This window comes from Equus quagga, chromosome 17 (assembly GCF_021613505.1).
Source record: "Equus quagga isolate Etosha38 chromosome 17, UCLA_HA_Equagga_1.0, whole genome shotgun sequence".
NCBI lineage: Eukaryota > Metazoa > Chordata > Mammalia > Perissodactyla > Equidae > Equus > Equus quagga.
In genome coordinates, this window is record NC_060283.1 from 13,050,277 (window position 1) to 13,063,347 (window position 13,071).

At 36.4% G+C, this 13,071-nt stretch overlaps 1 protein-coding gene across 1 annotated transcript; it reads left to right on the forward strand.

The window, feature by feature from the left end:
* Positions 1 to 8,534: 8,534 nt before the first annotated feature.
* Positions 8,535 to 9,497, forward strand: LOC124229054 (olfactory receptor 1440-like). Its single transcript, XM_046644174.1, has one exon. The coding sequence runs from the start codon at positions 8,535 to 8,537 to the stop codon at positions 9,495 to 9,497; it is 963 nt and encodes a 320-aa protein (XP_046500130.1).
* Positions 9,498 to 13,071: the final 3,574 nt, after the last annotated feature.

The window sequence follows — 13,071 nt, forward strand, 5'->3', positions numbered from 1 at the left end:
TGATAGCCAGGACTCCAGAGAGCAAGTACCTGGAGAATTTTCTCCTTCTAATTGTCATTTCTCCTTTCATCTTTGCTCTAATAACACATTTAATAGGATTCCCAGTCTAGGGCATCTTTCTGGCAGTGGGTGGACAGCCACTTTCATGGCCAGAGCATCTATCTTGGAGTGCAATAGGGCCCATCTGAAAAATTCTTTCAAAAAAGAAATAACCTATTTCAACCTTTGGCAAGAAGTAGTTTCCTTGGGGATCTGGGTCAAGGTCAGAGAGCAAGATTTATAGAGAACAGTGGATTCTGTGCTATATCAATGTCTCTGTGATTTTCCCAGTGAGACCTACATGGAGTAAGATTTAGGTTCTCAGGTTTTATGAGGTTTATAGTCTCTCCCATCCTGAACTGTTCTCTCTCCCTCACTTCCACACCCTCCACCAAGGACTTCTCCGCAGGACTTTTTCTCCTTACCAAATTCTCTGACCTTCAGTGAAAAGAATAATCTCTAAACTAAAACATCAAGTATTACTCTAGGTTGAGGGGCAGATGTTGAGTTCTGCAATTTCTTACTGATGCGACCTTGAACTCTGTTAGCTTCTGTTTTTTACCTGTAATATGGAAAATAGGACCATCTAGAATTTCATAAGACGATGTCTATAAAGCTTAACAGACCATAGAAGTTAATAGTTGAGCACTGAATCAAAAATCATAATTTGTTGAATTTCCAGGGAATTAACTGAGATCAAAATATTGTTGTCTGGGGATGCGCACTCTCACAACTCTTATCCAATGTAGTATTGGAACTTCCAGCCAAGTAATTCTGCAAAAACAAAGAAATAAAAATATCCACATTGAAAAGGAAGAGGTACAACTGTCACTATTTATGGATGAAATGGTTTTATATATTAAAAAACCCTAAAGAATCCAGCACAAAACAATTAGAAATCATCAATACAGTAAAGTTGCATGATACGAAATCAACATAAAAAATAAGCTTTGTTTCTACACACTAAAAATGAGGTAGGAGAAAGAGAAATAAAAAATACAATCCCATTCACATTCACAACAAAAAGAATAAAATGTCTAGAAATAAATGTTATCAAAGAGGTTAAAGACCTATACATTGAAAACTAAAAGACAGTATTGAAAGAAATCAAAGAAGACACAAAGAAATGGAAAGATATTTCAAGCTCATGGATCACAACTGATTTTTTAACGTTGATTTTATATCCTGCAACTTTACTGAACTTGTTAATTACTTCCAAAACGTTTGTGATTGTCGTTAGGATTTTCTACATGTAAGTTCATATCATCTGCAAATTCCAAATTTGGATTTATTTTATTTCTTTATCTTGCCTCTCTGCTCTAGTTAAGACTTCCAGTACTATTTTGAATAAGAGGGTGAGAGTGAGCACCCTTGTCGTGTTCCCGATGTTAGAGGAAAAACTTTGAATTTCTCACCATTGGGTATAATGTTAGCTCCGGGTTTGTTTTACAGGCCTTTATTATGTTGAAGTGTGTTTCTTCTGTATACAGATTTTGAGGGTTTTAATCATGAAAGGACATTGTGCTTTTTCAAATGCTTTTTCCGCATCTATTGAGAGGATCATATGAATTTTACCTTTCATTCTATTAATATGGTGTATCACATTTATTGATTTGTGCGTGTTGAACCATGCTTCCATCCCAGGGATAAATCTCCCTTGGTCGTGGTTTATAATCCTTTTACTATGTTGTTAAATTTTGTTTGCTAATATTTTATTGATAATTTTTGCATCTACATTCAGGATAGATATTGGTTTATAGGTTTCTTGTGGTGTCCTTATCTAGCTTTGGTATCAGGGTAATGCTGGCTTCCTAAATTGATATTAGAAGTGTTCCCTCTAGTTAATTTTTTTGGAAGAGTTTGAGAAGGATTGCCACTAGTTCTTTAAATGTTTGGTAGAATTTGCCAGAGATGCAGTCTGCCTCTGGGGTTTTCTGTATTAGGAGGTTTTTGATTACTTATTCAACCTCCTTACTCATAATTGTCCTATTCAGATATTCTATTGCTTTCTCATTCAATCTTAGTAGCTTGTATATTTCTAAGAAGTTATCCTTTTCTTCCAAATTATCCAATTTGTGGGCATATAATTTTTCATAGTCATCTCTTATGATCTTATGTATTTCTATAGTATTATTTGTAATGTCTCCTCTTTCATTTCTGATTTTATTTATTTGAGTCTTTTTTGTTTTATTCTTCCTAAAGAATATTTGTTTTATTCTACCTAAAGGTTTTTCAATTTTGGCTATTTTTTCAAAAACTATCTCTTAGCTATGTTGATATTTTAATTGTTTTTCTGGTCTCTATTTCATTTATTTTCACTCTGATCTTTGTTTTTTCCTTTTTTCTACTCACTTTGGGCTTAGTTTGTTCTTCTTTTCTAGTTTCTCGAGGTATAAAATTAGGTTGTTATTTGAGATTTTTCTGTATTCTTAATATACGCTTTTATCACTAAACACTTCCCTCTCATAACTTTTTTTGTAGCACCCCATTGGTTTTGATGTATTATGTTTTCACTTTTATTTTTTTCAAGAAATTTTTTGCTTTCTCTTTTGATTTCTCATTTGATCCCTTGGTTGTTCAGGACTGTGTTGTTTAGTTTCCACATATTTGTAGATTTTCAGGTTTCTTCTGGTGTATTTCTAGTTTCGTACCAATGTTGTCAGGAAAGATACATGGTATGATTTCAATCTGAATTTTCTAAGAATGTTTTGTGTCCTGACTTATGCTCTAGTCTGGAAATGTTCTGTTTGCACTTGAGGAGAACGTGTATTCTGCTGCTATTGAAGGAAGTGTTCTCTAAATGTCTGTTAGGTCCATTGGGTCTAATGTGTGTTTCAAGTCCAACATTTCCTTGTTAATTTTCTGTCCGGATGATCTATCTATTGCTAAAAGTTGGGTATTAAAGTCCCTATAATTATTGTATTGGTGTCTGTTTCTCTCTTAAGATCTGTTAGTATTTGCTTAATATATTTATGTGCTCTGATTTGGAGTGCATATGTATTTACATTTATTAGGTCTTGTTGATGAATTGACCCCATTATCATTATATAATGGCCTTCTTTGTCTCCTCTTGTTTTCCTATTTGGCTTAAAGTCTATTTTGTCTTATATAAATATAGCTATTCTCGCTTTTTTTTAATTTCTACTTGCATGAAATATCTTTCTCCATTTTTCATTTTGAGTCTGTGTGTGTCCTAAAGCTTTGTATGTCCTCTATGAGTCTCTTGTAGGCAGTATATAGTTGGATCTTGTTTTTCATGCATCCAGTTCTCAGCCTTTTGATTTGGTGTATTCAACCCATTTATACCGGGATTGATTATTGATAAGTGAGGACTTATTAATAATATGTTATTCATTGTTTTCTGGTTATTTCTTATTTTCATTGTTTCTTCTTCATCTGTTTCTGCCTACCTTTGTACATTGGTGATTTTCTCTGGTGATGTGCTCTGTTTGCTTTTCTTTGTCTTTTTTGAATCTATTCCAGATTTTTGTTTTGTGATTACCATGAGGCTTATATAAGCATCTCGTAGAGAAAGCAGTTCATTTTAAGCTGATAGCAACTTAACTTCAATTGTCTCCAAAAGCTCTACCCTTTTACTCTCCACTTTTATATTTTGTCATTATATTATTACCTCTTTTTATATTGTGTATTTAATATGTTATAGTAGCTATAGTTACTTTTAATGTTCTTCATTTTTAACATTTATAGTATATTGAAGTGGTTAAAACATCATGCTATTACAGAATTGAAGTTTTGTATGTGTCTATGTGTTTACCTTTATCACTATGTGTATACTTTCATATGTTTTCATGTCACATTAATGTCATTTTGTTTAGGCTTAAAAAAGTCCTTTCAGCATTTTTTTTTGCAAAGCAGGTCTCGTGGTGATGAGCAACCTCAGCTTTTGTGTTTCTAGGAAAGTCTATTTCTCCTTCCTATATGAAATATAACTTTGTAGGATAGAATATTCTTGCCTGGCAGTTTTTTCTTTCAGCACTGACTATATCATTCCACTCTCTCCTGGCTGTAGGTTGTCTGCTGAGAAAATTGTTGAGGGTTCATAATGGAGGTTCCTTTGTAGGTTACAATCTTTTTTCCTTGGTTGTTTTTCTCTTTTTTCTTTGACTTTTGACAGTTTTATTATAATCTGTCTTGGAGAAGTTCTTTTGGCATGATTTAGTAGGGTGATCTGTTACTTTTTTGAACTTGGATGTTTAAATCTCTCCTCAGGTTTTGGAAGTTCCCATGATTATTTCTTTAAATAACATTTCTACCCACTTCTCCATCTATTTTCCTTCTGAACCTCAGTTATTCTAATTTTGTTTTGATGAAATCCCATGGATTATGTAGGCTTTCTTCTCTCTTTTTCATTCTTTTTTCTTTGCTCTGCTCTAACTGCAGTATTTTAAACTTCCTGTCCTCTAGCTCACTTCTCTTCCTTCCATTTGCTCTACTCTACTGCTGATGCTCACTATTCCATTGTTCAGTTCATTACTCAAATTCTTCAGTGTCACAATTTCTGTTTGGTTCATTTTTATAATTTCTATCTTTTTGGTGAGTATCTCATTTTGTTCATTTTTTTTCCTGATCTCCTTGAATTGTTTTTCTGAGTTTTCTTGTAGTTCATTGAGTTTGTTCAAAACAGCTATTTTAAAATCTTCATCAGCTAGGTCACAAAATTTTGTTCCTTTCAGGTTGTTTCTTGGAGAATTATTGTTATTTTCAGGTGTTGAAACATTTTCTTGATATTTCATGTTTCTTATAAGTTTGTGTTACTACTTTAGCATTTGAAGTAGTAGACATCTCCTTAAACCTTTACTATTTGCCTCAGGTAGGTTATACAGTCATTTGTGATGTTATATCTGAGTTTTTCTCTGCCTTTATATGGGTACACGTGCTCCACTCTTCTTGCTCCCTCTTTTAGGAGCAATAATTCATAAGCTATTGTGTTTTCTCTGGTTCTTACCGCTAACAAGCCTGGCTACCTAAAATCTCTTTTTTGTTTTCCAGTATGTGGCACTACAGCCCATGTTTGTGGTTTCTCCTTTGTCCACAGATGCAGGTCTGTTTTTCCAAGAGCATTCAGCTTACCAGATTTACTCTCACTGCTGCTCTCAAAAAGTGACAAGGAGCCAGCTGCAGAGTGGGGAAAGGTGTGATTTACCACTGGGAGGTGGGTTTTCCCATGGATCCGATTGGGAAGTCTTATGGTGAGGTACTCCTAGAGTACCACAGGGGTAGACTTTCTGCTGAAATTCTGAGTGCAGTCAGCACGAATTATCCCCTTTTACTGCCCTTTGATTTTATTCACTCCTTTCTCATCTCCCTTCTCCTTATAGTTGTAGACTACTCGCCTCTGTTGTCTACATAGTTCTGGAGAGAAATAGGTTTCTCCAGCTGCATCCAGCACAACCAAGTTAGCCTGGGAACTTACTCAGTATTCTCTTATCCCTACAGAAGAGTTTGCCTCTGCTGAATAGTTTAGCTTGTGCAGTGTTGTTTGAGCAGAGGATGGTGCTGGGAATTCTCCTCTCATTGTCTCCACTGAGACCAAATTTATACTTTTTTCTTCTCCAATAGTGTGCTGGAATCCTCACTCAGCAAGACTGGGCTTCCACAAAGTCTCTCTCATTCATGGCTGTCTGCCCAAGTCAGTACTCTCCAGGCTTTCCCTGACTGTGGCCAAGATGTGTTGGTGCAAGTTCCCTGGTTCCTGCTGGCTTGGTAGCCCATAATGAGGTCTGTCTGCCTATTACTGGGTGCATAGGTTGGCAAGATTCCTCCTGAGTCCCTTGGTATATGATGCTGAATATTACAATCCACACAAAGGAGTTTTTGTTCTTGGATAGATGTCCAATTCATTATTACTAAAGCAGGACAAAAAGGAGGAATGTCTTTTGTTGCTATGATGCTGATGACAATTCCTCCTCTGATATTTTTTTAACTCATCCATCTACTTTGGTAGATATACAGTCTAAATATTATCACTATTGTGATGCCCTGCAAAAGAAACTGTTCAAAATTTTCATTTAAAGAGATTCTGAGCTGGTGTTGCCCCAAACGGATCTGAGAAAAGTAATATAGATTATTTCTGAAAGAATACATTTTAAACTCAAGTATCAATGATCTCACAGATAAATTTTAAAGAAACTTGAACTTAAGATTAAAAAAATCACTGAGCACACAAATAAGCAAGCCATCTGAGCAACAGTGAGCAATAACATCAAACTATATAAGGAGATTTGTAAAACTATGTATTTATATTATTAGAAAATAATAATTTAACTAAGTATGTTTAAAATGTTTAAGTAAAGGATACTACTGAAAGTATGATGGAACAATAAGAGACTTTCAAAGCTGGCTATTTGGGTAAAGAACAAAGTGCAACCTGTGGAGAGAAAACAAAATATTATGATTGGAATTTAAAATTCAATGGATGAATTAAACAGACAATTAGCACAACTTAGAGTGAATTTGCTGGAAGAGAGATCTTAAAAACTAAACAGAACACAGTAGAGAAATACAAATAATGCATGTTTTGGTGATGTGGAAGGTAGAGCAAAAAGACTCAACATACATCTAATTGGGGTTCCAGAAGGATATAATAGAAATATAGAGGAAATTTTCAGAGTATGGTCTGTGTTTGGTAGATCAGACTTAAGGCTACCACTTGAATGAATGAACATTAGAGGAAGCTGTAAATATCTCCATGAGTAGATGGAGAAGATCAGTACATATCATAGCTGCTTAATAAATCTTTTTGTTGTCATGATTGTTGGTTATGATGATGGTGATGATGAATAATACAATTTTCTGCTTTCTTCTCACAAAATTCTCCCTCCTTTCAGTCTCAGTGTGGACAGAAACACTCCTAAGTCTAGGATGATAAATACATTGTCTGCTACCATTTCTCCTTCCATATTGGTGGCAAATCTTGATTTTCTTTTCTAATTAATTTCTTAATACTTTCAGAATAGTTCTTTAAAAATGTGGCATGAAGCAATAACTGATGGCATTTTGAGAAAAGAATTCTTCTACCTTACTTCTCAAACTGTAGCCTCATACTTCTGTGGGGATTTTCTATTTTCATTCATTTTTGGAAATAAGAGGCTGGGAAATGGTTGGGGAGAAGGAGGATATTCTGGATGTCTAATTTGTAGTTCATAGACATATTTTATTCCATTAATTCCATAGCTTTTCTGCAGGGAAATCTCCAAGATTTCTACTTTTACCCATATACGCAACTTCCAGGCAACACTTGACATCTATTTTATACCTTGCATGGCTTCCCATGATTTTCTTTCTAGTTTGAGTTCATCTGAATAAAAGCGTTTGTGTTGGGAGATGTTCTACGACCATCTGGAGAGATGACAGCTGTTGCATCTTGAAGATGGCATGCAATGCCCGAGGTAAATATATTCTTTTGTTTATTTAACATTTGTCCTGAAGACATCATGCTTGTCTTCCCTGAACTCGCTCCAGTGAGGAAAAGAGAAAGAATTTCCAGAAATCCTGGCTCAGTTTGCTAACCCCCATGTCCTTTGCCTAAGCATCCAAACTCTTACAGATCAGTTCAAGTCACTCTACTTTCTAGGAGAAGTCTTAACCTGTGCACCATGAATGGACTTGAGGCTTGAAAATCCAATGAAACCATATGCAAAGGTGGTAAGCGGTTGCAGTTTTCTGGGTAAAGGGTCCAGCTTTTCCAACATTTTCAGACATATCACTGACCTAAAGAAGATCAAGAATCACCCTCTTAGATAATTTGAGTTTGAGGAAGGACAAATCTACACCTGCAAGGAAGGAAGCACAGTGGCTCTTTCAACCTTCTCTTATCTAACTTCTCAGGAGCCTTTCTAGAGCCAAAAGCTGGTTAAGTCCCATTCATTTCCAAGCTGTTTCTTAGTGTGTGACTCTCCCCACCATCCCATTACCTTATTCTTGTATCTCTCTAGGCTTTATAAAAACAGAAAGGCAGTTATAGAATTGCCTACCTTCCTGGATTACAGATTAATTGAATATTAGTTCTCAAGGAGATTTTAAAGAGCACCTACTTCGACATCCTCATTTGACATATGAGGCCGAGCATTATTCAGGGTCTTCTTCCAGCATTGAATTAATGTCGAGCCATGGCTGATATTATCAGAGTCATTCTGTTTCATCATATTAAGAGATAACAGTATTTTCCTAATTTAGACTATTGCCAATATTCACATATCTGGAAAATCTAGAATGGGAAAACATGAAATTAATATACTTTAGAGGATAATGTACTAATGATATCCATTTACAGTCTTCTGTCTCCAAGAAGTATGATAATTTTATGCAAGGGAAATTTTCAGTTGGGTTTGGTGATTACACATGGAAGACAGAGAAATCAACATTGGTAATCACAATGTGTATTTAATCAGCTGCGGACTATAAAGGAATAAAAGTATTTCACTTTGTTTTATTGCAAATGAATCCATTTCGTTCGCTCATCATTTTTTCAGCAGATGGTACCACACAGGCCCATGGAAGAGGATAGAAATGAGACTTTTGTGGTCATGTTTGTTCTCCTGGGACTCTCAGACAAAAAAGAGGTGCAGCTTATGCTCTTTCCAATCTTCCTAGTGATCTACCTTGTGACTCTCATCTGGAACCTGGGTCTCATCATCCTTATCAGGATGGACTCCCAACTGCACACACCTATGTACTTTTTCCTCAGTTTCCTGTCATTTATAGACATGTGCTATTCTTCTTCTGCCACCCCAAGGATGCTTTCAGACTTCCTAAAAGAGGAAAAAGTGATTTCATTCATTACCTGTGCCACTCAGTATTTTTTTGGGTCTTGGATGGCTCATGCTGAGTGCTGCCTGTTGGCCACCATGGCCTATGACAGATATGTTGCTATTGGTAGGCCTCTGCAGTACTCAGCCATTATGTCTCTCAGCCTCTGTCAGAAGATGGTTGCTTGGACCTATGGGACTGGTTTCCTTGGTAGCATAATTCAAACGGTCTCTTGCTTTCATCTGTACTACTGTGGGCCCAATACCATTCCAAATTTCTTCTGTGACATAACCCATATAATTTCCCTGTCTTGTTGCAATCCCTTCATCAGCCAAATGATTCTTTTTATGGAATCTATTTTTGTTGGGTTTAGTTCTTTCCTTGTTATCCTCTTATCCTATGCTTTCATTGCAGCTTCCATCCTGAAAATATCCTCAGTCAAAGGTAGTGCCAAGGCCTTCAATACCTGTGCCTCCCATCTGGCAGTTGTCACAATATTCTATGGCACAGGCTTCTCTGTGTATCTGCATCGTAGCTCTAGCCACAATGAGAAGCAGGACAAGGTGCTGTCAGTGTTCTACGTTGTCCTCATCCCCATGTTAAACCCTCTTATCTATAGTCTGAGGAACAAGGAGATCAAAGAGGCCCTCAAGAGGGTGATAAAGAGGGCAACACATTTAGCCCATTAAGAACAATATTTTTGCAGGTGTTATTTCCCCAATATGGAAAACATGGGTAAGAATATGTAACTGATCTTTTGTAGGTTGGAAGAATAGCTAGGTAGCGATAATAAGTGAAAACTAGGCTCCTTGATTCCTGGTGCCATTATGTTTAGCTGCCACTACCAAGTGAACTGTCTGAGGCAGCATCACCAGCATTGAATTCAGTTAAAAAGCCATGTTTTCATGATTATACCCAGGTACATAAACCCTATGTTTTTAGAACAGAAATTCTGACTGGTATTATATATAGAGAATCTACAAGATCCTAGGAAGCTACACAGATGGTTCTTTCTTCTATAATTTTTAAATGTCTTTTATTTATTTTTAATTATTAAGCATTTGTTTATATTTCAACAAAATAAAATAATGTAATGTATAACATTAAATATGTGAAAATTAAAAGTAATTTTACAATGAAAACTTTTTACTCAATCCTAAACAGAGAGAGTGAGTTTGAGAAGAAGGGACACAGAAAGAGAGAGAGAGAAGACCAGATGGGAAGGAAGAGGAGCAGAGAGGTGGAGAGGAGAGGGGAAAAAAAGGAGAAAAGAGGGAGAAAGATCGATCTGGCTTTATTCCCAAATAACCCTGTTCCCTCCATCTTACTCCTCAAGCCTTCTTATGCAGAGAATTGTGAAAATGGATAGGAGAAAGTAATGGTAGTAAGAAGGGGAACTTTTAAGCTCAAGAGTTGGGGAGATTCTCAGAGGTTAGAAAGAAGTCAAAGTCATCAATTTATGGGCATAAGTAGCTTCCCATAGTAGCCATCCCAGAGATCATGCAAAACTCAGTAATGAAGGCTGTCCTGGTTTGTCTAGAAAGGCAAAGTCCAAGTCCCAGAGATTTGAGCCCCCCAAGAATTCCAGGGACTTAAGTGTGAGCAAGGAACAGCAGAGCCACCAGACTTGGGGGTACCATGGAAAATCAGAGTCCAACCAAGAGAATTTAAAGAAAACTTAAAAAGAGATCTTTTTCAGATGAGTTTATACACTAACTTTCATGTTTATTGCATTAATATTTTGTAATACTTTAAGCTTCATTAGTTACATTGCATAGATGTGACTTTTTTCTATTAACATGTGAAAGTTAGCAGGTGAGAAATTATCCCCATTTTACAGATAGAAACTTTAGGCATATTGAGGTCTGCCACGTTCTTCCCAGTGTAACAAAAATCCATGTAGAATCTCACAGTGTGTCATTTGTGGAACATAAATGGTTCTTACTGACCAGACTCATGTCCTCCATTGCTTGGCCATGGCACCCAAATTCTATACTTTTAGTGTTATATCTTTAGAACTGTCTTAAGAATCTGTTCAATTTAAAAGCTTAAATTAGAGGTCAGTCCCGTGGCTGAGTGGTTAAGTTCTCGCACTCTGCTTTGGTGGTCTAGGCTTTTGCCGGTTTGGATCCTGGGCGTGGACATGGCACTGCTTGTTAAGCCATGCTGAGGTGGTGTCCCACATAGCACAACCAGAAGCACTCACAACTATAATATACAACTATGTACTGCGGGGCTTTGGGGAGAATAAGAAGGGGAAAAAAATGAAAAAAGAAGATTGACAACAGATGTTAGCTCAGGTGCCAATCTTTAATAAAATAAATAAATTAAATAAAGCCTTAAATTATTATGATCCTTACCAGGGGGAATATATGACTGCTAGCCTATTAACAACAGTTAAATTACATAATTAATCCACTGCTCCACCCACTTCTTTCTCCTTAGAAGTTAGCTGAAGTAGATTAAACCAAGAATGAGACCTTCCTAAAAACTTCTCAGTATCCCTAGTAATGGCAGGGTAGATGAGCTCCATCTAAAAAAAAAGACTGGAAAAGATTGTAGGAATGATTCTAAGTAGATATTTTTAATGAAGTGTTAGTAATACTGCATAATATGTTGGAAAGAAGTCCAATTCAGAACACATGAATTAAACCTACTATTAATAGAAGACACACTGCGTATTTCAAAGTCCAATTAACGCTTTATAAACATTATCTGATTTCATTCTATGAAGAGCTACTTGCTCTATGAAGTAGCTACCACTATCAGCCCTATTTTATTGGTGATAATACTGAGGCTTGGAAAGGTTAATTTGCTGAAGGTCACACAACCAGCGAGTGGAAAGCTGGCGTTCAACCCAGATTGGCTGATATGAATGCCCATGGTTGTAACCACGAGAAGTTGTGGCTTTGTCATGAATTAGTTTTATTGTATTCCATATTGCCTTGATTTCCTCACTGATGAGTAGGAAATCAGCCATGTCTGCCTCACAGCACTGCTGTGATGATTGATTCAGGTCAGGGAGTTAAGAAAATATGTATATCCAAAATGGAAGTGCTTTGTAAACATTTCTAATCTAAAGTGTTTATTTATCTCATTTGTTGTTATAAAGCTGTATTACCAGCCAGCTGTGTCATCTTGGGCAAATCTCTTAGTTTCGCTGGCTTCAGATCCTCACCCGGAAATTGATGGTATTAGACTAAATGATCTCTAGGTCCTTTCCGGCTGAAATGACTCCAACTTTGTTAAAAGAAAAGCTATAATCATGAGATCATAATAGGACCATGGGGATGTGGGGAATTGATTCAGAAGGGACATGGCAAAGTGGGGTGTGAAATTATCAGGGGAAAAACCCCATGACAACTGTGACTCCAGAGAGCAAGTATTCTGGAGAGTTTTCTCCACAATTGTCTTTCTCCTTTCAACTCTGCTCTAATATGACATTTAAGAGGATCTCCAATTGTGGGCATCTCTCTGACTGTGAGTGGACAGCCAATTTCATGACCAAAAGCACCCATCTTGGAGTGTAATAGGGCCCACCTGGAAAATTTCTTTGGGAAAGAAATAAGCAATTTCAACCTTTGGGACGAATTCTGTCTTTCTGGGGGATCTGGGTGAAGGTCATAGGGCAAGATTTATAGAGAGAGTGGATTCTGTTCTTTCTCAATATTTGTGTGATTCTTCCTATAGGACCTACATGGAGCAAGATTATGGTCCTCAGTCTCTCCCATTCTTTAATTCTTCCCTCTTTCACACTTCTAAACCCTCCACTCAGGGCTCTTCCTTGGATTCTCTTTCTCCTTACTCAAATTCTCTCAACTTCAGTGAAAAGAATAATTCCTAAACAAAAATGTCAGGTATCACTCTGTGGTGAGGGACAGATGTTGAGTTCTAGTTCCCAATTTCTTAAGTTTATGATTTTTCACTTTGTTAATATCTGTTTTTTACCTGTAAATTGTGGATAACAGCATTATCTATAATCTAATGAGACAATGTCTGTAAAGCTTAACACACTGTATAAGTTAATAATTGAGCACTGAATCAAAGATATTAATTTGATGAATTTCAGGAGAATGAAGATAAAACATGCTTACCTATGTTACCCAACTTTATCCAGTATAATTTAATTTTTCTCTTGGAGGTTCTGCTTTCGTATAATAATAATTACTTTGATTTCCATTTCAGTGCATACCTTTGACTCCAAATTTCTGGGTAGCAAAAGTCAAGCTGGTCATTTCATAAAGATATGACAAAGTATTCATG